Consider the following 23,367-nt stretch of genomic DNA (forward strand, 5'->3'; position numbering starts at 1 on the left):
TTATTATAGCTGAATGCTTTCGTGTGGCTTTGGTCAAATTACTTAGAGGTGGAAATAATCAGCGGTTGAATTAAGCGAGAGGCCTGATACGCACTGGAAAACCTCCATCGTCTGTCAGATGTTTTACAACTGTGATGAATGAGTTTGGATAAATAACGCAAACATGTGTTAAACAAGTTCAGGCTGGGTTCCGCATGGTGTGGTAAACAGAAATTGTGCTTGAGGAATGTTTGAAAATGTAAACGCCTGGTAGAGTGGTATGGTTGGAGCACTGTGAGGATCGCCTTTCCTTTTACACTGGAAACTTGCAAACTTGCCTGGAAGCTGCCCTGATCCGGCAGAGGATGGGACCATATGGAAAGGAACCCCATAGCCTGAGTTTTTATTTAAATTATTTGTTGTAAAAACTGTTGATGTGAAGATGTTGAGGGGGAAACTTAAGCAGGAAATCATTCCAAGTGGGGCTAGGAATAGTCCACGGTCTCTCTTACATCTGTCTCTGCAGATAGAGAGAGGTAAAGAGCTGGTGTCCCAATGGGCAGCACACCATTGCTTGGAGAGGCATCAGCCAGCTTTTGTTTCCAAAAGGAAAATGTGTTGCCAGAGTAGTGGGTGGATTTATGTACCAGCTTCTCTCCAGCTGCAAATGCACTTAACAGAACTCACTGATTTCCAAACAGAACTCAGAGAAGCATTGTGCACAGAGATGTATAGTTGTTGTGTTGGTTAACGGGGGTGAAATGATCTGATACTGGTTTTGTATTCCCTCTTGAAGATCCAACCATACTGTTCTGGACCTTCAAGCATCATATATCTTGTTTCTGGGAAATCTAGGATAATTTTCAGCTATAAAAATGGGGGAGAATTTCCAAAAGGGAAAATTCTACCTGATGAGCATGGTCTTTTATCAGTAGTTTCCTGATTTTAGTACATGTAGCTTTGGACACCTCTCTTCACCCTAATCGTGGTACTTGGAAAGCGGAGACGTATTCTACTTTTACATAATTTTTATATGGATGTAACACACCAAAGTACTTCTGCTGTTAAATCTTCGCAGTCTGATGTACAGGTCCTTGAGAGAGTACAAAGGTGTCTCCACTTCTGAAAAAGCCTTTGTATTCCCAACACTGTGAGTGGTAGTTTAAAGATGGTAACTGAAGACAAAGAGATTGCTTTGGAGTACAGGACAGCAGCAGTTCTCTCTTGCAGGGCTGCTGTGTGCAGCATGTGAAGCTCGAGACTGTTGGCTGCCCCAGGGTGTCACCTTCCTTCCTCCTGTGTTAGGCTGCTCAGGGTGCCTGGGCCACGTTCCTGGGATGCCTGTTCTTGTCCCTCCTGCTGTAAGAGATGGGACAGCAGATGGAGCATTGATGTGCCAGACACCTGCACCCCCTGTGTGCCAGTGTGACCCAGGAGATGGCAAGGCACAGGGTGCAGCAGCACTAGGAATACTGGGAGGTGACTTCTCCAGCAGATAACTGAGATCTCCAAGCCTCCCCAGCCTACTGCAGGAGGACTGGCCATGTGCTTGATCTGATGTCTGCATCAGATGAGAGTCATGCATTGGCATGGATTTAGCCTGAGATCTTAGTGGTTCTGTTCCAGTTTATTTGTGGGGTTTGCTTTTCAGTTGCCAAAATGGTGTGTTTTTCATATGTCCCAGCAATTTCAGAATGATGGGAAACTTGCTGACCCTGAATTACTTTGACATCTGCTAAAAGTATTTGTGCTGCAGTCTTTCCTTCTGCACATCTGATATTTCTTCATTCTCCCTCTGTTGCAAATCCATCTCTGTAAATTTAATTTCTGTAATTTAACTATATCCTTCAAGTATTCTAAAGAAGCATCCTTCCAAAAAGCTCTAAAATGCATCAAGACACATGGGAAAAGGCAGTATAAGTTATTAGAACAAAGCTGGTTAACAAGCTTATTGTTTTTGACTGAGATCACGTCTGCTAGGAACTATGAAACTATTACTTAAGGGATTGTTCTTTGTTGTGTAACTGTAACACTAAACCAAAATCAAGACTTTGTCGATTGAAATGCTGTTTCTTCTCTATACTCAAAATGAGTAATGCCTTAGTTGTATTGCTGTGTCTGGGTTTACACATTTAAAGATATTAATTGATTAGAGGATGTACACTAGAACAGTAAGGTGTAGAAAAGATCAACTTCAAGAAAGTTCTTAACATAAGGAGAAGCTATTATATCAAGATATTGCTAGTTTCAGACTGAGGAGGTCTATATTTTGAATTTAAATTATAAAAGTTGTTTTAGAAATCAATATTATCATCACTAAATGTAATGAAAATTTGAAATAAATATCCTGAGGATGCTGTGGCATTTACATTGGAATTTTTTTGCTTATTCTCTTTTTAAATTAATTTTGAGATAAAAAATTCTAAAGATGAAACCCCAATAGATTTAGGTGCCACTTCTAGAACCTTTCCAGAAGGTATTTTTGTGATTGTGTGGATAATGTTTCTGAGGGTTTCTGAAGTACAATTAAATACTAATCCTTAATATTGAAAGTGTGTTGCAAACACAGGCACATCTACTGGGTTTTGTGTGCAAGGATTTTGTGGTGGATTCTTGGCTTTGGCCACTTCAAATGGTCAAAAAACTTAAAACACTGAGTTGGAATCAGTTGCCTCCAGCAGCACGGCTATGAGACTGGGAAGTCTCATATGCACATAGGCAATGCAGGCTCAGATAATTAAAAATGCACGCACCATTTTAATTGCTAGCAGCAATCTGAGGAGAAGCAGCTTTATCAGGTTTTCAACATGAACTGCTGCTGCTGCTCCTCTTTTGCTTGTTACCTTGCTATCAGATGAATGGCTTCGTCCTTGCTTTCCAAATTTTTGAACAAATTAATACTTCAGTGCATGCAGTTAATTAAGACACTGCGTCCTCTGAAGTGAAAGGACTAGTTAAATTCTGATGCACTTGTTGAGGCTAGACTTAGGATCACTGCAACAACTTGATCTTAGAGATAGCATCTGACATATTTTGTCATGTATTATGCAACAGTAAAACTTGATATGTGCTTTAAGCTCAGGAGCTCATTCAGATTTTTGGCACAAAGCTGTGATGTCTTTGTGTTCAGACGTTTTGCCTTTTGCTGAGCTGTCAGCAGAGATAAGGTATGCATAATTTGAGGAATAGTGAGGGTGTGCCTCAATTTTTTGTCTTTTTTTGGTGATGGGTTGCTATAATTTTCTTGTTGCTCTTTGTTTACTAATACTGATTGAACATGCAGAGCAACATGTTGGCACTGTGTTTAAAATAAAATAAAACCAGAAAACTCAAATCATGACTAGCACGTTCCTATTAAATATTTCTAATCTAGGAGGCACTGGCTCAGGCAGAAGCACACAGGTCAGCAACTCAGAGACCAAGTTGTAAACTGAAACAAACATTAAAGGTTGGTCTCCACATACTTTTTAAAATTATGGTTTAGCCTCAGTTTTGCTGCAGTAATCTCTAAAGAAGCAGTAAGTTCTTCTATATTATTTTCTTTTCTAGCAATTTTTCCCAGCCCCATTCTCTTGAATTACGTAACCTATATTTTAGCATAACAACTACTTTCCTGCTGTATTACTCTCTAGGGAACAATTTTGCCCTAGCAGGGGATGAACAAGATGACCTCTCAAGTCTTTTCCATCACCACTTGCTCTAATACGGTGTCGTAATGTTTGACCTTGTTAGGCAGCTTTTTCCCTTTTGTAACCCTTTGACTTTTACAGAAGAGAAGTCATAGCATTTTTTTGGACATGCAGAAGTGCCCTCCTTTGAAGCTGTCAACCCAAAGTACTGTTTCCTGCCCTTCAGAACTAAAGAGCATATTAGTGCCTTTTGCATTCAAGTGGAGAGGACCTATATAAATAAATCATTGTAGGGAAGTACACCATGGTGCCTGTTCCCTAGCTGGAATAAGCAGGCTGAAGAGGCAGCCTATTTTATTTTTTAATATGTTGGAAAGGCTGCAACTTTTGAATATGGATTTTATTTCAAGGAAGGAAGGACGACTGAGCTGATTGAGCAGTTTGTTCTGTGTGCATAGACCTACATAGCATCTCCATGGGTTCAAAGCTATCAGTAGGCATCAGACTCATGGGGAAATGTAACTGTAAAGAGGAATTCTGTATTCTAGCTTACAAAATCAGAAGGGATACATGAGACAAGTAGTTTGGAACTGGAAATAAAAAGCTGTGGTGATAACCAGATGGGAAGTGGATTCAGAGCTGACTTGCTGTTTCAGTCACAGTTCTTGGCTTATAGAGGGCAGGAAAACTTTTTGTGGCACTGGCCTGCAATATTTTCCCTAGCCAGACCCTGAAAACCCGTTCTAAAAAGGTCTTTTGACAATGAACACCCCATGCATTTTTTTTTATCTCTCCAGACACAACTAACTTTGAAAGCCTGGGGGTTTGAATCATTGAAATTCACAAACTATTCAAGTTTCTTGGGATTGTTGCTGTTGCTTTCTATTTAGATGATTCCCTGTTGACACTGAGTTTTAATGTCCCCCTCTGGTTTTTACTCTACCTTAGGTAGAACCTGCTGTTGTGCTCTCCTACTGTTGGGCATTCTTACTGCTTCTGTCCTTTTTTCCACAGCAGCAAAGACAACTGACACAGGTTTTTGCAGTAGAGAATGGGGAAACAGTAGTGAGCATAGCCATATAAAACTAAAAGGAAAAGTGCAAACCCTTTTTCTCAGGCAGCTTCACCTTGCTCCTTTCTTTTGGTTGCGAGCAAGCTGAGCCTTAGCAGACTAATTTCGACATGGAAGCAGTAAGAGGAAGCTTTGACACCCTCAGTTTTTAAGAATTTAACATAATGCAGTGCAACATACAGAGAGAGCCCTATCTTCCACAGCTGTAAATGCCTGGATCCAGCAGATGAAGACTAAGGTTTCCTTTTGCACTTAACTATATAAACACTCACTGTGTTTTAACATCTCCTTTTAGTGTAAATCATTGGCATTTGTTTGCCATAATGTGTGCAGATAGGACAACAAATGTTCTTCCTAGTTCCATGTAGATGGGTCTGAAGAACTAAAAGGATAAGTAATTTAGAGCTCTGTAAAGGGGAACCTCTAGTTAATGGTTTATTCATGACATGTGGCTTGCTTGATACCAAGCAGAATATGCAGAAATTCGGTAGAAATGGTTGAGAAGAGATCACTTTAGTTCTGTTATGCTGCCAGAGGGGTGTTGGCTCTGGTAGAGTTAGTTTTCCTTATAGTACCTAGTTTGGGACAGACTTTTGGACTGCTTTGGATTTCTGCTGAAGACACTGTTGGTAGTCCAGGAATGTGTTTGTTACTACTGAGCAGCACTTACAGACTCAAGGCCTTTTCTGTTTCTTGTACTACCCCATCAACCAGGGGGCTGGGAGTGCGCAAGAACTGGCTCCAGCATACCAAAAGGGGACATTCCATGTCATAGGGTGTCATGCTCAGCATATGAAGCTGGGGAAAGAAGGAGGAAGGGGGGAACGTTGGGAATGAAGGTGTTCGTCTTCCCAAGTCACTGCTAGGCATGATGAAGCCCTGCTTTCCTGGAGATAGCTGAACACCTGCTTGCCCATCAGAACTGGTGAATGAATTCTTTGTTTGCCTTTGCTTGTGTGGGTGGCTTTTTTCTTTTACTATAAAACTTCCTTTATCTCACCCACAGGTTTTCTCACTGTTACACTTTCCATTCTCACCCTCATCCCACTTGTGGGGTCTGAGCTGTATGAGGCTTGGCTGCCAGCTGGTGTTAAACCATGACAGTGGAGTATGATAAAGACTGGAAAGTCCCTTCTACCAGATATCTGCATAAAAACCTCCTTTTAAATCTCATGGAAGTATTTAGATGTTACTGTAGTTTATGCTGAACCTCCAGCACTGACTAACTAGAACCAAGGGTAGGGGAGTCACCAGGACATTCAGGAATGATGTGTTCAGAATGAAAAGGACCTGTTGTTGCATTTCTGTGATTCCTTATCCTCAGGGTCATCGTCTTCCTTCTTTATCCTCTGGACTTTTCTAATATTTTACTTGTTTCCTACAGTTGATTGAGTCTCATTTCATATCTCTTAGAAACACAGGAGCAAGAAGTGAGGGAGGACACTTGCACCTGCAGGAGTGGATACTTTTTTCAGAGGATTTAAACATATAATCATTCTTGTGCTGACAGTTTTATGTTAATTCCCTTGTGATAGAAGTTAAGACATTCGGCATTTCAGAGAAATACTCAAAAAATATTAGCTCCACCACATCTTCCCAGAGTGGGGGTTTTGTCATGTGTACTCCCCCTGTGGAAATCCAGGGGCTGTTTCCGCTGGTACTTTTTGCAGTGTCTGGAAAGCTGACTTCTGCTCTCAAAGAGACAGAAAAATCCTATGCATGAGTGCTGGCCGAATTGGGTATTTTTCCTTCCCAGGGGAGATCCTGCCCTGGAGTTCTCCCTGCTTGTCACTCCAAATCCACAGGCTCCCTGGGGTTTGCAGGTGGCTCTTTGCACTCTTTACTTTGAGCCTCTGCCAGCATGGCTTTAGGGTATGGGATAGGAAAGGGTGTTCAAGGCTATTTTGTCTTTCCCTCCTCCCACTCCCCACCTGCAGGTCCTTTACAGAGAAAGGGAATAAGGATGCAGGCTTGAAGCTGAGCTCTTCTCATATGCAGGCGTAATAGGATCCTTTCCCGACAAAGGATCCCCCTCTCCCAGTGGGGGCAAAGGACCCTGCTCACTGAGGGGACCCACTGTCCCAGATAATTAGCTAAGCAGCTGCTGTGTGTCTGAATGAAAAGGAGAGTAGGGAGGTTTTTTCTCTGCCGGCGAGCTAGGGCAGCATTCCTTGGAGGCAGCCTGCACATTCCTCCAAAGCAGTCAGTGCTGACAGTGATGTGGGCTCAGCTTCCCAAAATCTGTACACAGCCACTTGCTTGGCCTAAGGTCCTTTATTGTGAGAAAGTTCCTTTCCTGGGCTAAGTGCTAATCATTTATCCCTGGATCAGTGGGAGAATATGTAGCTTGAGTTCACATGTGACATGTTCCTCTAATTAATGCATAACCATTTATCCAGACAAAATAAGATCACATTCACAGGGAAAAAAAAAAAAAATTGTAATATGCAAAACGAAGTAATCTAAGCAGAAGCAGCAATTGTGTTAATGCAATAGTGGGCAATATGCCTGTGAACGAATCCATTTTTTGTGCATTTTCTAGAGGGAAGAAAAGGAGAGTACCTTGTCTGGCCAACACATTTATGACTAACTTTCGTGGACAAAAGCAAAACTTAGAAAAGAGCCTATTCTTGGCACAGGACCAGGTCTTTTCTTAGAGAACTGCTTTAATTTGTTTGACATACAGTGAAAGACTGGCACACCACGCTAATTAGTTTTATATACAGTTGTTTTATAGATCTGCCGCCCTGCATGTACCCGTGGGCCTACTCGAGTGAAGTCTGCCAGGCTGGTTCCTCATGCCTGTTAACAGAAGTAGACCCATTTGCCTGACTTCTTTCTGTATTACTCAGATTTTTAGTTTTACAATTGTATACATTCATTAAGATAAAATAACATGCATTTAAAACTAAGTGTGGCATGGGCATTCACAGCAAGAATGAATGCCAAAAATTCTTACAATTATAAGCACTTTTCTTTGTTCTTTCAAGTTTTCTTTCCCATCAGTGCTGCTGGAAAGGTAGGCAGTTCATTTTAATTTTGAAAGCCTTTCAATTTTATCACTAATACTTCTTCCTAGTGAGCATTTAAAATAATATTTTATTCCTTGTTGCAGGGAGAGGAATTAAATTTTTTAGTTTCTAAGTACTGGCTAATTTGTAAGTGGCTACTGGAAGCCAGAGAATATTGCTACTTCTGTCCCATGCAAGGTAAAAATGAATGGCAGGAAATGTTTCAAATGTCATTTAAGTGGATCTGCACCAGGTATCCTGCTAATGTAATCAAATATGGAGTTAATCTCCCTTTTATGTTTTTGTAAGGAAAGGGGCTTCATCTTGAAATTATAGTTTAAAGAAAAGAGGCATGGATGGGAGACATGGAGGTCATTCAGGCAGCAGCAAGTGAAGCAGAGCAACTCCCATTTGTGCTCAGCCAGATGTTCACAAGCCTTTGCCAGCAGCTCAAAAGGCTGATGCTGTATAAATTACTATATCCCAGGGACTAATTCAATGGGTGTGATGGAAGAGGAAGGGAGGAGGATGGTACCCTATCGGTCAGAGGTCAGGTGTAGCACGTGGGACTGAACCAAGCAATGTTCAGCCAGTTCCACTTTTTCTTTTATTACTGTGGATTGAACACACATATTTTTTTCCCATAGAAGGCAGAAGAAAAGTAATTACTTTAATTAAGAATATAAGGACAAATTATTATTTTATTTTAAAAATCCCTTTCCCCACGTAATCAAAGGAGGTGAAAACCCAATGAAATTTGAGCTTCTGACAATTATCTTTGAAAATATAGACTCTATTTGAAAGCTGCAAGTTGTCTGATAAAGTATCTTTAAAGACGCCTCTTCCTTTCTGAAAATATGTTGATTTCAAACCAAACTGCCTTCCCTCCAGTGCTACATTTGTACCAAATTCACCTATAGGAATCCCTTTTGACTTAGCCTGAGTTGTTTTTCACAAAAAGTAAAATCAAGCAAAAATACAGAGTAATAACTAATATTTTTATTTTAGAGCATAAAGGCTTCTCTTAACCAAAGTTCTGCTGTTGCAGGAAAATAGCCACTTGCAGGTTGTTACCTGTCACATGAGTCTCTCTCTACCGCAAGTCTGGTTATTTCTGGTTCTCTGCCTCTAGAAACAAGTGCTGAGCTAAGGGAACCTCTTGTCTTTCTAGGATATACACCTCCCTGCTATAATGTGAAGGATAATTTTATAAATGTGACTCTTGATTTTTGCAGAAAGATAAATAAAACTCAGGCCGATACCAGTACCTGGTTTTCTATGAATTTCAAAAAAAATTGACTCTGATTTTGAAAGAGATGGCAGTGCTGATGCTTTTCAGTTTTGTAGGATATCTTACAGTCTACAGATTAAAAACAGGGTTTCAAGGTTAATGGAGTACCAACTCTACATCCCAGCGTTGCTTTATGAGTGGGAAGCCCATGGAGGAGCAGTGCCTTTTCTTTCATAAAATAAGGAAATAAGCAGTGCCCTCTAGTGTTAATGTCAGAGGGAACCACAGGGGAATTTTCTGTCATTGTGTATACACAATTAAAAATGTTTCACAGCCTCAGATGCAGCTCTTTATTTCTTGAAGAAAAGTTGTAAAGTGGCTAGAATAGCATCACTTATCAGCACATGGCTGTCAAAGCCACCATCATTAATAATTAGATGAAGTCTCTGTGTCAGATATCACAACTCCCTGACCTACGAACTCACGGACCTCTTTTATCTTACCCTGAAGTATATAAATGTAGAATATCTCCAGCCTGCACCTGGCCTGGCAAAGGACAGGAAATGTGTTTTACCAAAGGGCCAGAGAAGTTGCAGGGAGAGGTGTAGCAGCACATGTTCCTGCTTGACGTGCAGAGGTTTGTTTTCTGATGTAAAGCAGTCTTGGTGTACATATTCAAGCTTATCTAGCACCTTATAGCTAAACGGGGCACATGTGAGTCTTTTGGACTGTCCTTGGAGCACTTCAGCATTGTCTGGGTTTGGAGAAAGCAGTAGGCTAGACTCCTGTTTTGAAACTGTAGGCATCATTTGTTTCAGGTACACACAGCTCTCCTAGGGAGGTACTATGAGAATTTGAGATCTTTGTGCTTTAACGTGGAAAGTTATTTCTTAGTCTGCTTCAGAGGGCAACATGCTTGGGTAAAACAAGCATTGAAAAGCATTTCCTATCTAGTTTCTGAATCTACAATGTGAAAACATTGCAAGCAAATATGACTTTTTCTCGCTCTCTTTTTTTTTTTTTTTTTTTTTTTTTGGTAAACATTTTTCTTCTACCATAGGAAAAGATCAGAACTGATTTTTGCCTTTCAGTTTCTCCTGATGCATTTTCATAGCTTCAGTTGCAGTCTAGAGCTTTCAAGATGAGGTGCCTGAGGTGCTAAAGTTACTGTTAACAACTGGGGCTTCTCTAAGACCTTGAGAGCATCTTAGCAAGTGTCCCCCAGCTGTAATCTAAAAAACAGCATACACTATAAAAGTACAAGCTTTTTTAAGGTTCCATGCAGTACCTTGGGTTATGCAGGCTTTCCTGGCCTGAGTGAGGTTCATCCTGGACTGAGGTTTTCTAAACCAAACCATCTCCTGATGTAGCATGGCCACTTCACTTTCCTCCTTGGGTTATGGTCAGTAAATGTTTCTGGTGGCTCTAAGAAATGGGTGTCAAGACTTATGCAGAGAGCATGTTGCCCATGTGTAAGAAGAGTAACAGGTGAAGATGCTGTGGGCTTGTATCTTTGAACTGATTGACCAAGATCAGCTCTGTGTGAAGAGGTACCTGCGAGTGTACATTGTCTCTGGTAGAAGATGTCAGAAATTAGACGGCTTACCTGGGCTGTCACTCCTCAGATGGATTTTCAACCCACCTCAAACATTTGTGACACATGCCACAACTTTTGTCAAACTCAATACTTGCAGCAGTTGATGGTTCTTAGCTCTAACAACAGACCCCCTTTTTGAGCTGCAGTCTGGAACTTCTGTCCTCTTTGCTACAGACGAGCAGGGAGAGCATTGTTTGTGCTGCCTGCCAAGGATGAGGTTATGCTCTGTGAAAAGACCAAGGAGAAAAAATGTTCAGCATTGTTCCTCTGAGATGTACCAAAAATCTTCATGCACCAATGAAATAACCAGTGTTATGGTATCATAACAATGGTTTGTTAGGACTTCACCCCAGGCTGGGATGATGATTTCTGTTTTAGACCAAGACCAACAGATGGCATTTGTTAGGACGCTGATATTTATGTACAAAGTTGCCAGGACTTTAAGAAGTGGTGCCTCTCTTAATTAAGATGATAATGCACTGCCTTGTTTGGAGACATTCTGCTCATAATGATGCTGGTGAATTATGAATAGAGGGAAATTAGTAATAACAAATGCCAGATGGAGGTAACTTTCAAAAAGGAATATTTTGTGTAATGTGGCATGTAAAGTTGACAGACCGGGTCTTAGAAGATCTTTATTATTCTTTAGGCTTTCCTGACAAAATTACTCTTTATCCTGCCAAGAAATGTGGTCCCACATGCCAGTGCGTTTTTAAGTGAGAGTAATTAAAGTATGCCTCTAAGTTTATGGCTTGAAGTGAAATCCGTTCCTCCAATGTTTTGTCAAGGATCTATAAAAAGTGCAAGAAAGGAGACAACTTATAACAACAATAGTTTTGCCAGCTCTGTACATTCTGCCTTTGAAATCAGAGGCAATTAAGGATGACAAAATTACTTTCAAAGTTTGAAAAAAAAAAGTGTTAGATCTGCTGACATTTTAGTTCTTATTTTTCCTTTGGTTAAAGATGACTGTTGGGAACAAGAATTTTTTTTTTCCTAAAATTGAACCCCACCTTCCTTGATTGAAGTAAAAAATGATCACTGAGTTATAAATGTATTGAATCTTCAAATGCTAGTCCCTTTTTTGCAACTTCCTGACAGAGGGCAATACAATTTAATTTGATTTTATGGTGCGAAATGGTAATCGAACGAAAAAGTAAGAAATGAAATGTTGGGGTTTGATATTTAATTTTCTCATACCATTCCATGGGCATTCCAGCTTTGATCTTAGGGCCTGCTGGTCACTGTCCGTTGCAGAGAGGGTGCTTTCAGAATGATTTGTGGGTGAGGCAAAGTGTGTCATCTGAGATGACCATGAAGATTTGATTTTCCTTTATCATTGCCCTTAGATTGCAGTAGTGTAATAATATTAAATTTAGGACTCTAAAAGCGTTGCATGAAGTCCCATTCTATCAGATACACTGAGCATAGTAGACGAGGAAGATTTGAGGAGCTCACCTTCTGCTCTATCCCTGCACAGTCACAGGTTTGCAGCAACACACTTGAGATGCACAGCTCAAGACTTCTAAAGGCACAAACACTGTAGCAGGGTTCAGAAAGATAGCAGAGTTGCTTTTGTCTTTAAATTATTTCTGTGAGAATGTATTAGTAGGGGAATAAATGAAGTAATACATTTCAGTATTGGATGATGAAAAGGAGGCTTCTGCTTCATTTAGAAAAAGGTCAAGATCAGTTTTCAGGAGAATAAAATACTGTTTTGAATTATGCTAAGAACAGACTGTCCGACTATTTCTGGTATTAACGTTCATTGCTATTGGAGAAAGGATTTAACAATAGAAAGATGAGAACATGAGAAAAGAATGTCTAGAGGGAAGGCAGTCAAGGATGGGATTCAGTGGCTCTAGCTTTGATAACAAAGGCAAAGAGTGGTCTCAGCTGAGTCTTTTAAGATTAATCTGGTACTTTCAGTAAACCCTAAATTTATCTTAATGCTGAAAGAACAGTGTTTCTAAGCATTTTCAAAAACTCCAGAGGGAATTGTTTCTCACTGATCTTGTTGAAGCTATTGTGAATTTACCTGGGAAGATGCCGTCTTAAGTTGTAAACAACTAAATCTTGGTTTACATTCAGATTTAATTAGTAAGTCCTAGATCTATATTTTTAAAAGCTATTTCTTTAAGAGAAGTCTACCTAATAGGAAGTGGGTGCTATGATTCTTTCAGAAGCTGTACTACATTCCTGCTGTCTTGTCAGTTTTGTTTATGCTAAAGTTTTTTTCTGTTGTCTTATTTTGTTTTCCCAGAAAAACTTTACAATTCCAATGGACGGGAACTAAGACGGGCACTTTTTTCCTTGAAACAAATATTTCAGGTGAGCAAATAATAGCTGTCTATTCTGTGATTTGAACATGAATTTAATTTTTCTTTTTTCTTTTTTAAAATTTGGATAATAACTTACAGTTTCTGGCAAAAGAGACTTTTAAGACTTCATTTGTAATTTGGAATTAGCCAATTCCTTCTTATGGTCTTTTATTTTTATCATCTGCAAACCTTCCCATGTTCCTTCAGTCTGAGAGAAGGACCGGACGTGGCGTAATGACGGCTTGAGTAGGGTAAACCTGTCAGGAGAGAAGACAAGAAAATTGAAACTCTTAGTTGGAAATTTAGACTGCTTTTTAGGCAGTGGCATATCTTAGTATTGGGAAGACTTGGAGGGGAATTTGAAAAGGTGAGCCAGGGAAACCATCGGTTAGGGTGATGATGGCCTGATAATGGACAAATAACCTGGTTTTAAGCCACATCAAAAACTGAAAAGACTTGTGAGAGACATGCAGCAGTTATAATGGGGAAGCAAAATGTACTGGCAGGACTGCGAATGTGTTTGAATTTAGACTGAGTTTAGAGGAAAAGATTTAATAATAAGCCAAAAAGGTACTTCATAGAACTGAGGAGGATATGGTGGTAGGGACTGATCATTTTAAGGAAAGGTGTGGATTTGAATGTAAATGTTCATTTATGCAGGAAATCTGAATTCTGGAGGATTTTGGGTCCTGTGGAGAAGTAGATAATGTGATAGACAGGGGGTGTGGTTGTTAAGAAATTAGCTTGAATTGAAATCTTGGATTTCAGATTGGTTTTACTGGATAAGGAGAGGGACTTGGGAAAACTGCAGGACACTGTAAGGAAACCTGTTGGAGAGAAAAGGTCAGGAAAAGTGAGAGAAAACTCCATCTGTGAGAACTAGAGCATATTCTCAATGGGATTCTAAAATGGAATTCATTTAAGACATTACATTTTCAGTAAATATAAGTAAGAACAATAAGAGGAGCACTTCTCTTTCTTTACTAATGGATCCAAATGGAAGATGACAACCTACAATCCCTTTTTTAACTATAGTGGGTAGGTGGAAAGACTTCAAACTCATACTTTAACATTTTTGCTTTGTTTTGAATAGATGTTTATTCTAAGAAGAATAAAAACATTTAAGAAATCTGAAAGACTCCAGAATTTCAAATTTTCTAAACAGATAACCCTTTTATATAAGTTTCAAAGTTAAGCATTTAGAATTTAGAAAATGCCAGAACTGAAATTTTCTAAACAATAGGAGTGAGTAGTGAAGGGTTTAATGTTAAATCTTGGTAGTTGAAGATGTGTTCTGGGTCAGAAAAATGTCCCTGATTTTTGAAATTTTTGGACAAAGAAGGAGTTCTAGTTCAAAACAGTCTGGTCATCTCATGATTGCAGATTGGGAAAACCATTGTCTCTTCAAGACACATTGTTCCTCATTCCCAGAGGGAGGCTGCTTGAGAGTCGCAAGGATGCAAGTTGGGTTTCCCTGTGAGCTTGCCAACCATATGGACTGTGTGCTCACACGAAATCAGGCAGATTTCCAAGAGTCTTCTCTGGTTTCTTTTTCTGTGCACCTCAGCTCTTTCTGGGAAAAATTTGTGCATTACGCAGATAATTTGGGCACTCACATATATTTAGCAATGAGTGCTAGGCCTCTCTTCCTACCCATCCTGCACCTCCCATGCTCTCCCATCATGAATTCTCCCAGTTTGGGTATACATAAATGTCTTCTTCCCTATAGGTTATTTGAAGTCCTGTAGGTATTTCTGAGCATGAGTGCTCAGTGCTTTCAGAGAACCCACCAGTAAGATCTCTTTCTTCCAGCTGATCAGATCTTCTAATAAAAATGTTGTTTAAATATTTATTCTGGGTAATTTAAGGGGTTGACTGTGTTGAAGAGTAACGAGAGAGAAGGGAAAAGTGAAGATATCTGTGTATGAATTTATTTTTAAGTGAAACTTGTCTGAGTGTTTCAGGACATAATTTTCCTTGAAGAATTTAACTTTCTTGTTTTCTAATGTATGTGGTATGGAAAGGAATTTGGGAATTATGAGTTATGTCATAGAGAAGCTCTTTCCACTAGAACTGTGGCAAATTGTTGGGCAAACATACCCTTAAAAAAATCTACATATACTCTTAAAATACAGGTTCTGTTAGGGGGGACTTGAAAAGTGTTCCTCTGGCTGGAGAGTATTCATAGAATATTTGAGGTAGTACATTTCAATTGGAAAACAAGCCCCTGTCAACCCAGATTTACCTGCTAGCTTTGCTGTCCTTGACAATAGCATTGCTAAGGGCATCCTTTGGTTATGATTTTAGTTTGTCTCATGATGAACCATGACAAAGAATGTGTGGTAATTTTTGTATCAGTTTTAGAAAGAAAAGCTGAAAAGCTGTTCCAGTTCTTTACTGAAGAAAAATACTAGTAAATATAATAAGGTTATATTATAAATGAAACTTCCCAAAATTGCTGTCCAAAATGTCTTTTTTTTTTTTTTTTTTTTTTTTTTTAATATGACATGAAAGTATGCCAGCATTGAAATTTATCATTATGGTAAAAGTTGTTTTTTTGGTTTTTTTTTAAAGTGTGTTTTTCAGCATAAATATTTTGATTTTTTATTTTGGGTACCATTATAGAGAGTATTTCAAATTCCTTGACAGTATGACATTTTGGAAATAAGACGTTGACTTAAAACGAGTGTTTTCATAATAAGTTTTCAGAGTGTTATGGAGACTTCATCATGTCTTTAAGTGCCAGGACAGTTTGTAACACCATTTTTTTATAATTTCATCATTGCTGACTTAATTTGGCACAGTTTTATGTCAGGATCATTTTTAATTTAAATTCAAGGGTAGTGTGCAGTCTCTCATTTGCATTAATTGGGAATAAGCCCAAGTTTTACATTGAATTTGAATTCCAAATAGTTGGAACTCTTGGTTTTTCACGTGAGGCCTCAGCAAAGCTTAGCAATGTTTGGCAAGAGCAATGCCTTTGTTCCAAAATTTAGATGAAAGATTCATTTGGCAAGTCCACACTTGGAATTTCTCTTTGATTTCTTCTGGTGGGCTGGTTTTGGCAAAATGATAAAGGTTATGTGGAGCGTTTTTCTTTGACAGTACTGCCATTCTGTTCCAGTCATTCATTCTGAAGGGGTGAGAGAGCCACAGTCATCATCTTTTTCTGGATTGTACTGCAGTTTTCTTCCTCTGTTTACCAGTACACTTTTTGACAAACAAACTTACAGAGTAAGATGTTATTGACAACCAGTACAGTTTCTCTCCTTTTGAATGGATTTTCTGACAGACTTCTAAATTGCCTGGTTCTTGTATTTATCAAAAGCTCATGATTTCTGTGCGAAGTGCTACAACTTCTAAAGGCATTGAGCAGAATCCAGCCAAACATGGCGCCTGGAAAATTACGCTCCAAAAACATTCTTCCTTTCATAAGAGAGTTATTAATACATCTGTTTAAAGCATTTAATTCAGTATCAGTCTTAAAAGCAAGAAAAATTGAGCAAAACCACAAAAAAAAATGTAAATAGTGCTGTGAGATATGTGATATTTTAAAAAGTTTATTTAACATGGCCTGTGATACAGCAGGATGTAATATAAAGCAGGCATGCTTTAGAACCTGTAAGCAAGTGTGCCTTGTAGTTACAAAGCATTGTTTCAAATCATGTTGATTGCATCATTTCAAAATAGGAAATAACTGGATAAGAATATGGTACTGTAAGAGAAATAAAGCCATAAAACACATTTCAAGTCTGTTGGTATCAATAGCCTTTTAGAAATCTGCTTTTTAAAGTTTTGGAAAATATTTTTAATCAATATCAATCAGTGCATTAGGTTTTCTGAAAAACATATCTCAAGTGTATAATTTAAGGTATTCAGGAAAAAGACAGGGGTTATTTAGGATTGTTTTGCCTACAAGTGTCATTTAACAGGTGCAGGAGATCTCCCATTAGTTTTTGTAAGGAGCCTAGATTTCTGTTTTGTGTCCTGATCAGAGTATCGAGGGACACAGTTACAAAATTCTCTTACAGAATTTTCATCTGTTGTTGAGAAATTCATTAATCATTGAACAATTGAGCTTTGTGTTAAAAAAAGTCACAAAGAACAGCTATGTAGGGGCCCTGGAAACATTAACTAGAAGGTGTTTGGAAGACACAATCTTATCAGTGAGTGAAATCAAATGTCACACACTTCAGCTGCTAAGGAGTCATCAATCATCCTTAGGAGTGCAGAAGGAGTATTCTGTGTTTGCCTCATTGATCTCAAGGAAGGAGGCTGCTCCTTCCCCTCCTGCAGGCATGACTGATGACTCCTTAGGGTTTGAACTGTGTGACACTTGATTTAGGGGCTGCTGTCATCACTTGTGAGGAGGTTGCCTGCCACCTCTCCCCTTTAAGAGCTTCTTGGAAGGGCTCTTGGTTAAGTCATGAAAAAGAGAAATCTTCATTTCCTTCCCAAATCAAATTCACCATAGTTCTACATAGCACTTTACAGATCTATTTAATCCTATTTTTAAAGGAGATGTCTCATTGCTGTTTAGAGATTATAAATAAAAAAAGATATGACATATTAAATGTCAAAATTAGTTTCTCAGTTTAATTAGCAAGTAAAGTGCCTTCTTTATGTCTAGACTATGTTACAGGCCAAGATCTAAACAGTGCTTAATGAGAGTAAATATGTGGACTTTATACCATAAAGATTGTCTAAAACATGAGAAGCCACAATATGCATTCTCTAATCAAAAGTGAATGTTTGAATTGGAGCAGGAAATGTTGTTTAGTGTGATGCCCCTGTCTACTTTAGCTTCCTCAGGTATGTAATACAGTGCTTGAATGTTGTTTGATGTGTTGCTTATCTGCAATTAAGACTATTCCTGGTAGGGTCTGCTCTAAGTGACTTTTCTAGGAATTTTTGATTCTGCTTTTAGCTGGGAGGACAAACACATAGTGTGTATGTATCTGCTATCTACAAAAGGTGCAAAAAATGAAATTCTGTCGCCATCAAGTCAGTGGCATAAAATGTGTTTCATTTCACTGCTATTTTTATCTGGTGGTTGAGTGTATATAGGGAGATAGACTGTGGTAAACAGATAAATACAACAGGATTTTTTTTTTGTTCATTTCCTTCTAAATCCCATTTTAAGGGGGAGGCAACCAAAGATTTTCTGCCTAATAGTTGAACAACCTAATCTGAGACTGAACTGTGACTTTTTTGCTTACCTGCTTCTTGCACTCACAGGGGGAAAAAAAAGGTTATATGGAGGAAAAATATATTCTAATTATCTGGGCCATATTAACTGAAAAAAAGAAATATTGAAAGCAGAAAGGTGCTTACAAATTGTTCAACATATTAAATAGGAGCACAGTTTCCTTTCTGTGTTCTTTCATTCTGTTTGAATAATTGTAGCACAGTTCAGTTCCCTCTCACTTTATTGTTCTGTACAACCCAAAAAGGCAGCCCAACATTTTCAGTAGTAGAACTTGATGATAACTCCGAGATTTTTCTCAGGTGACCCTGGCATCATCCCAGCTACAAAGTTAAGTTCAGTGGGAGCACTAGAAGTAAACATTGTCACATCCCAGTAAAGATGGCATTCTACCTGCTGCTCCCTCATAAGATGCAGGTATCAAGCACGTTATGTAAAAGTAGTGAAGTTAATGACCAAAGTAACAGAAGAAAGGAAAGCACCATGTTTGAGTAAAGGGGAAATAGGACTTTTTTGAAGAAGATAGTGGTGAAGATGAGGCAGGATTACAATAATTCAATCTTGGTAATTGAAGAAAGAAAACTGAAAGAATGTAAGAGTGACATGGGAGCAACTTTGTTGTGCAGGCTAAGGACTCTTTCCTTTCTAAATTTTGTCTTTAATTAACTTTAGACAACAGTAATTTTGGGGGTTTTCAGTTACATCCACTGAAAGAATCTTTTTTTTTTTGTCTTAGTTGTGCAAATTTCTCTTTCCTTCCCTATGTGTTAGGTGCCAATACGTGTGTTTTACTGACTTATCTATCAGAAAAATGTAAACATGGAAGACTGCAGGCTGATTTTTCTCTCTGGTCTAACCTAAATTTCCCCTCTTTCAGTTTGTAGCCATTATTCCTTGTCCTATCACTACAGATTCTGATGAAGAATCCCTCTCTGACTTCTCTGTATGCTCTCTTCAGATACTGTTAGGTTGCTATGAAGTTTCCATGCAACTTTCCCCTCTCCAGACTGACCAGCCCCAACTCTCTTGGCCTGTGTTTGTAGGAAGGGTGCTCCAGTCCTCTAGTCCACTTCATAGCTCACCTCTGGACTTGCTCTGACTGTTCCATGTTCTTCTTACGTTGGGGACACCAGAACTGTGCACAGCAGTCCAGATGGGTCTCACCAGAGCAGAGCAGAGGGGCAGAATTCCCCCCTGTGCCCTGCTGGCCACACTGCTTTGGGCACAGCTCAGGATACAACTGGCTTTCTGGGCTACCAGTGCACATTGCTGGATCATGTTGAGTTTTTCATCAACCCAAGTGTGTTTCTCCGACATTTTTTCTCCCAAGTTTTCTCCACAGGGCTGCTCTCAATCACTTTTCTGCCCCACTTGTAAATGTGTCTGCAATTTCCATGACCCAGGTCACTTTGTTGAACTCCATGAGGTTTGCATTACCTCTCAGTCCTGTCAAGGACCCTCTAGATGGCATCCCTTCCTTCCAGCAACAGAACTGGAGAAAAAATTTCATTGTTGTCATCACCAGAAGCCAAACTTTACATTGCAGGATGGCTAAGTATATTGCCTCACTGAAAGTAAGAGGAAATGGCAATTTCCATGCATGCTGTTGTAAAATGTGGCTCCATGTAAATAGATGAAAGAATAGGAAAAAAGGGAACAGTGTCAAAATACTGATGTCTTTATGTCATGTTATGGCCATGCTTCTACACAGATGTACATTAAATGAGTTGGGAAGGTGTAAAGACTCGTGAAAGAAGAAAATGAGGAATGGAGCCACAGCATGAAGGAGTGTAGGGAAATGTTTAGAGGGAAGAGGAATGGAAGCTTGGCAAAGCTGGTGAGGTCTGTAAAGTGGATGAAGTGCATTTGCAATCAACAAGTAGAACAAGGGAAAGGAGGTTCCATTGAGATACAAGCCAGTTGCTTGGTCCTTGCAGACCCTTTACCATTAAAATGCTTTTGCCTCTTTTATTTCTAGCGACTGAGCAGTTTTGAGACATCCAAGTCTAGGGCAATCTTTTTTCTCAAGGAGCTGTTCTTCTAGGTGCACTGGTGTGAATTTGGCAGAAGAAGCATAGTAAACCTGCCAAGGTTCTGGGTTTCTGGGTTACCAAGTATCAGGGGTTGGAAATACATGTCCAAGAGAAATGGACTCTTTGTGACAGCAGAGGGCTCTCAGATCTGTGTTTGGTTCATCTTCTAAGAGCAGAGCTGACACAAAGTATTGCTGAGGTTTCGTATTTAGTACAAGGCTTTCCTACTTAACCACTGGCTCATTTGGTCCATACATAGAAGTGTTTTGTAACTTTGTAAATAATTGAGGTTGAAATAGCAGCACAGTCTTGAGAGACTTGTAGGACTTCAGTTTATGTATGGATGCGTGTTTATATGTTTTTGGAATGATTTATTTCCAGATTTGTTTGCAATAGATGACTTGGCCTTTAAAATGGAATGAAATAAACAGTGACAATTGAATTAGATAATATCAGGCACTTCTGGATTGGCAATCTAGTATTTGAATTATATTGATAATTTTGGAGTCCAGAGGACAGAACTATAGTTTGAAGTGTGGGAAAGTAACAATAAATTATATCTTGGCAATCAGTGCTCCTTCAATCACTTCCTGACTATGTTTACTCAGTTTTCAAGCCATGGTTTTTCTAATGGCAAACATTGTAAGCCAATCTTGATCTGTAAAATGCAACCTGTTGCTTAGCCAATAAAAAAGCTGGACTATGGAAGTGCTTTGGGATTTCTGTTTCTAATAGAGCACGACATAACTTTTATAACTACATCATTTTAGTCTTGTCAATGGGAGTAATTATTTTGCTGGTAACTTCAGCATACTGAAGGCAGGTAGCAATAGTTAAAAATATAATTGTAGAGGCTTAGTTGTGATATATTTCTAATGTAGTCACTGAGGTTGCAGAGGTAGGCAGCCGAAAGGGCAGCTGAGAGGAACTGTGTGCTAATTTTCCATTGCTGCTGGGATGGTGAATCGTATGAGCATTTGAAATTAAACAGTGAGCCTGTGGATATGAAAGCTCTCAGTTCATGGAAATGTGTTCTGCTCTGTGCTGCCACATGGCTACTGCTGCCCAGGGCAGTTAAATCAGGAGCAAAGCATGGGGTTTGTTTGAGATTTATTTATTTATTTATATGTGTATTTATTTATTTATTTATTTTTGTATATGTGAGCCAGAGGAATTCTTAGGAAAAAGGATCTGTTTCTATTCTCCTTGTACTATTAAGCATAGGAAGGGTGGAACAAGGACCTACTCATTATTGAGGCTATTGCTAATAGCTAATAGAAACCTGGATTTTATCATTCTGCCTTTATGCACTCAGTAAGAGAGAAAGATTTTGAAGTATATTGGGAAATATTCCTTTATTTTACTTTCTTGTGGTGGAGTGCCAGATACATTGTCATCTGAGATTTATGCCAACAAAAGCCTGCAGTTGTGCATGGTTTGCTCTTTGACCTGCCTCCTCCTTCCTCCCTTTCCTCACCAGTCAGCTGCTGTCCCTCTGCTACTAATTTACATCCCCAAATGAATGAAGCTTAATCCCTAAACCTTAATCCTCCTAAAACCAGCTGAACTTCGTGATCCTATCTTGACTTCGCAGGAGATTAAAAGTAAAAATGGGGGGGGGGGGGGGGTAGAGGCTGTTTGAAAAAAAATGTGCTCTAACTTCTAAAGAGTGCAGCCATCTTTTATGTTTTTCAGAGAGCCAAAATGCAATGGCATTTTATTGATCAATATACTTTCTTTGGGTTTTTTATTTTTTCACATTGAGCATAATCATTTGGGGTTTCTGTTTCAGTTCAGTTTGTTTGCTGTGCAGTGTGAACTCTTGGCAGGGGAATCTGAGGAAGAGGGCTTTCCAAGGAGACCTGGCTCTGACATACTAAAGTAGACTGGGGACAGTGCACTCTGCCAGGATACTATTTCATAGATGAACATAGCAATGAGTCAAAGTTCCATTAGCTCTCCCTCTTGAAAAGTAGGGATGTTCACTTCAGGAGCCAGACCAGGCAGAGTCTGAGTGAGCTGTGCCCTTTCTGCTTGTAGGATTCTGTATTGATATGCTGCCAGCATCTTGTTCTAAAAGATTTCAGGCAGCAGAGGAGGATCTCTTGCTTTTCAAGTCAGATATATATTTCTCCTCATATGCGTGGTGCCCAGTGAATTGGCAATATTCATCTTACCTTTTGCCTCGGTGAATTATCACAATGTTGAAATGTAAATGTAGTATATCTTTGTGAAGCTACAATTTTTGGTCTACAGACGAAACTAGATCTTACCTGATAATCAGAGTTTGAATCTCTCTTAATAGGGATGTTGTAGAGTGACAGAGCAGAGAGGGAAGCTCATTTCCTAGCAGACACTGAAATGCATCAACCACTGGATCTCAGTTTAAGTGCAATCCCCTCTTGTAAACCCATAGGCAAAGCTTAGCGAGGAGATTCTCCTGTCTATGACTGGCACTCTGTCAGTCTGTGCTGCTCTCACTTTTAGGCTGGATCACAGCAACTTTTGCATTTTGGAAGGTTTGGTCAGTACGGAACGTGATTACTGGCTCTCTCAATAATGTGTCATGTGGAGAGCACAGGCTGGGGAGCCTGTAAAACATGGGAAATTCATGGTTTTCCTTATTTAAAGAATTGAGAATTATAAAATGTACATTGTTTAACTTTGTAACAGAAACAGGAGAGAATTGTCCAAGATAGAATTAAATATGGGAATGCTTAAGCACACAGAAACAATGGGATAGCTTATTAAAGGAAGGGGGGGAAGTTCAAAACATAAAAATAAGATTCTTCTGGGTGGAAATCTTATAGACAAGCAACTTGTTTTGTTTTATGATTCCTTGGAAAGACAGTACTCTAGACAGCTGTTAGCCACGTAAGAAAGAAATACATATGTGCATACCCAAGTGTGAATATTTACTTACTAATCCAGTTTCCCCAAATGCTTGGAATGAAGTTTTCAGCAGTGCTTGTTAGATTAAAAAAATTTTTAAAAAGTCCCCTCGAGAAACTATGTTCCAAAACCTCAATTCTTATTAGGAAATGAAGCAACTTTCTTGTGGCATAAAAATAATGATGCTTTGGGTAAAAGTTTTCAAACATATGGCCCACAGAAATAGCAGGCTTTAGAAAGATTTATCTTAAACAGTACATAAACAATTTATCTTTGCACATAGAAGCTGCACAGCAGATAAAACACGTTCTTGCAAAGTGCCATTTCTTAGAAAAAATGTCTTCAGTCTCCATCTTCAGGTAAGACCCTGCAAAACTACGGTAGAAAATATATCCA

At 39.1% G+C, this 23,367-nt stretch overlaps 1 protein-coding gene across 6 annotated transcripts in view; it reads left to right on the forward strand.

Moving 5' to 3' along the window:
- FHOD3 (formin homology 2 domain containing 3) overlaps positions 1-23,367 on the forward strand; it is a 384,381-nt gene that overhangs the window by 167,597 nt on the left and 193,417 nt on the right. For all 6 annotated transcript variants that reach the window (XM_033076601.1, XM_033076348.1, XM_033076416.1 and 3 more), the window contains exon 4: positions 12,783-12,850. In XM_033076601.1, coding sequence (XP_032932492.1) covers positions 12,783-12,850 — 68 coding nt within the window. The remainder of the gene's footprint in view (positions 1-12,782; positions 12,851-23,367) is intronic.

This window comes from Catharus ustulatus, chromosome 1 (assembly GCF_009819885.2).
Source record: "Catharus ustulatus isolate bCatUst1 chromosome 1, bCatUst1.pri.v2, whole genome shotgun sequence".
Taxonomy (NCBI): Eukaryota; Metazoa; Chordata; class Aves; order Passeriformes; family Turdidae; genus Catharus; species Catharus ustulatus.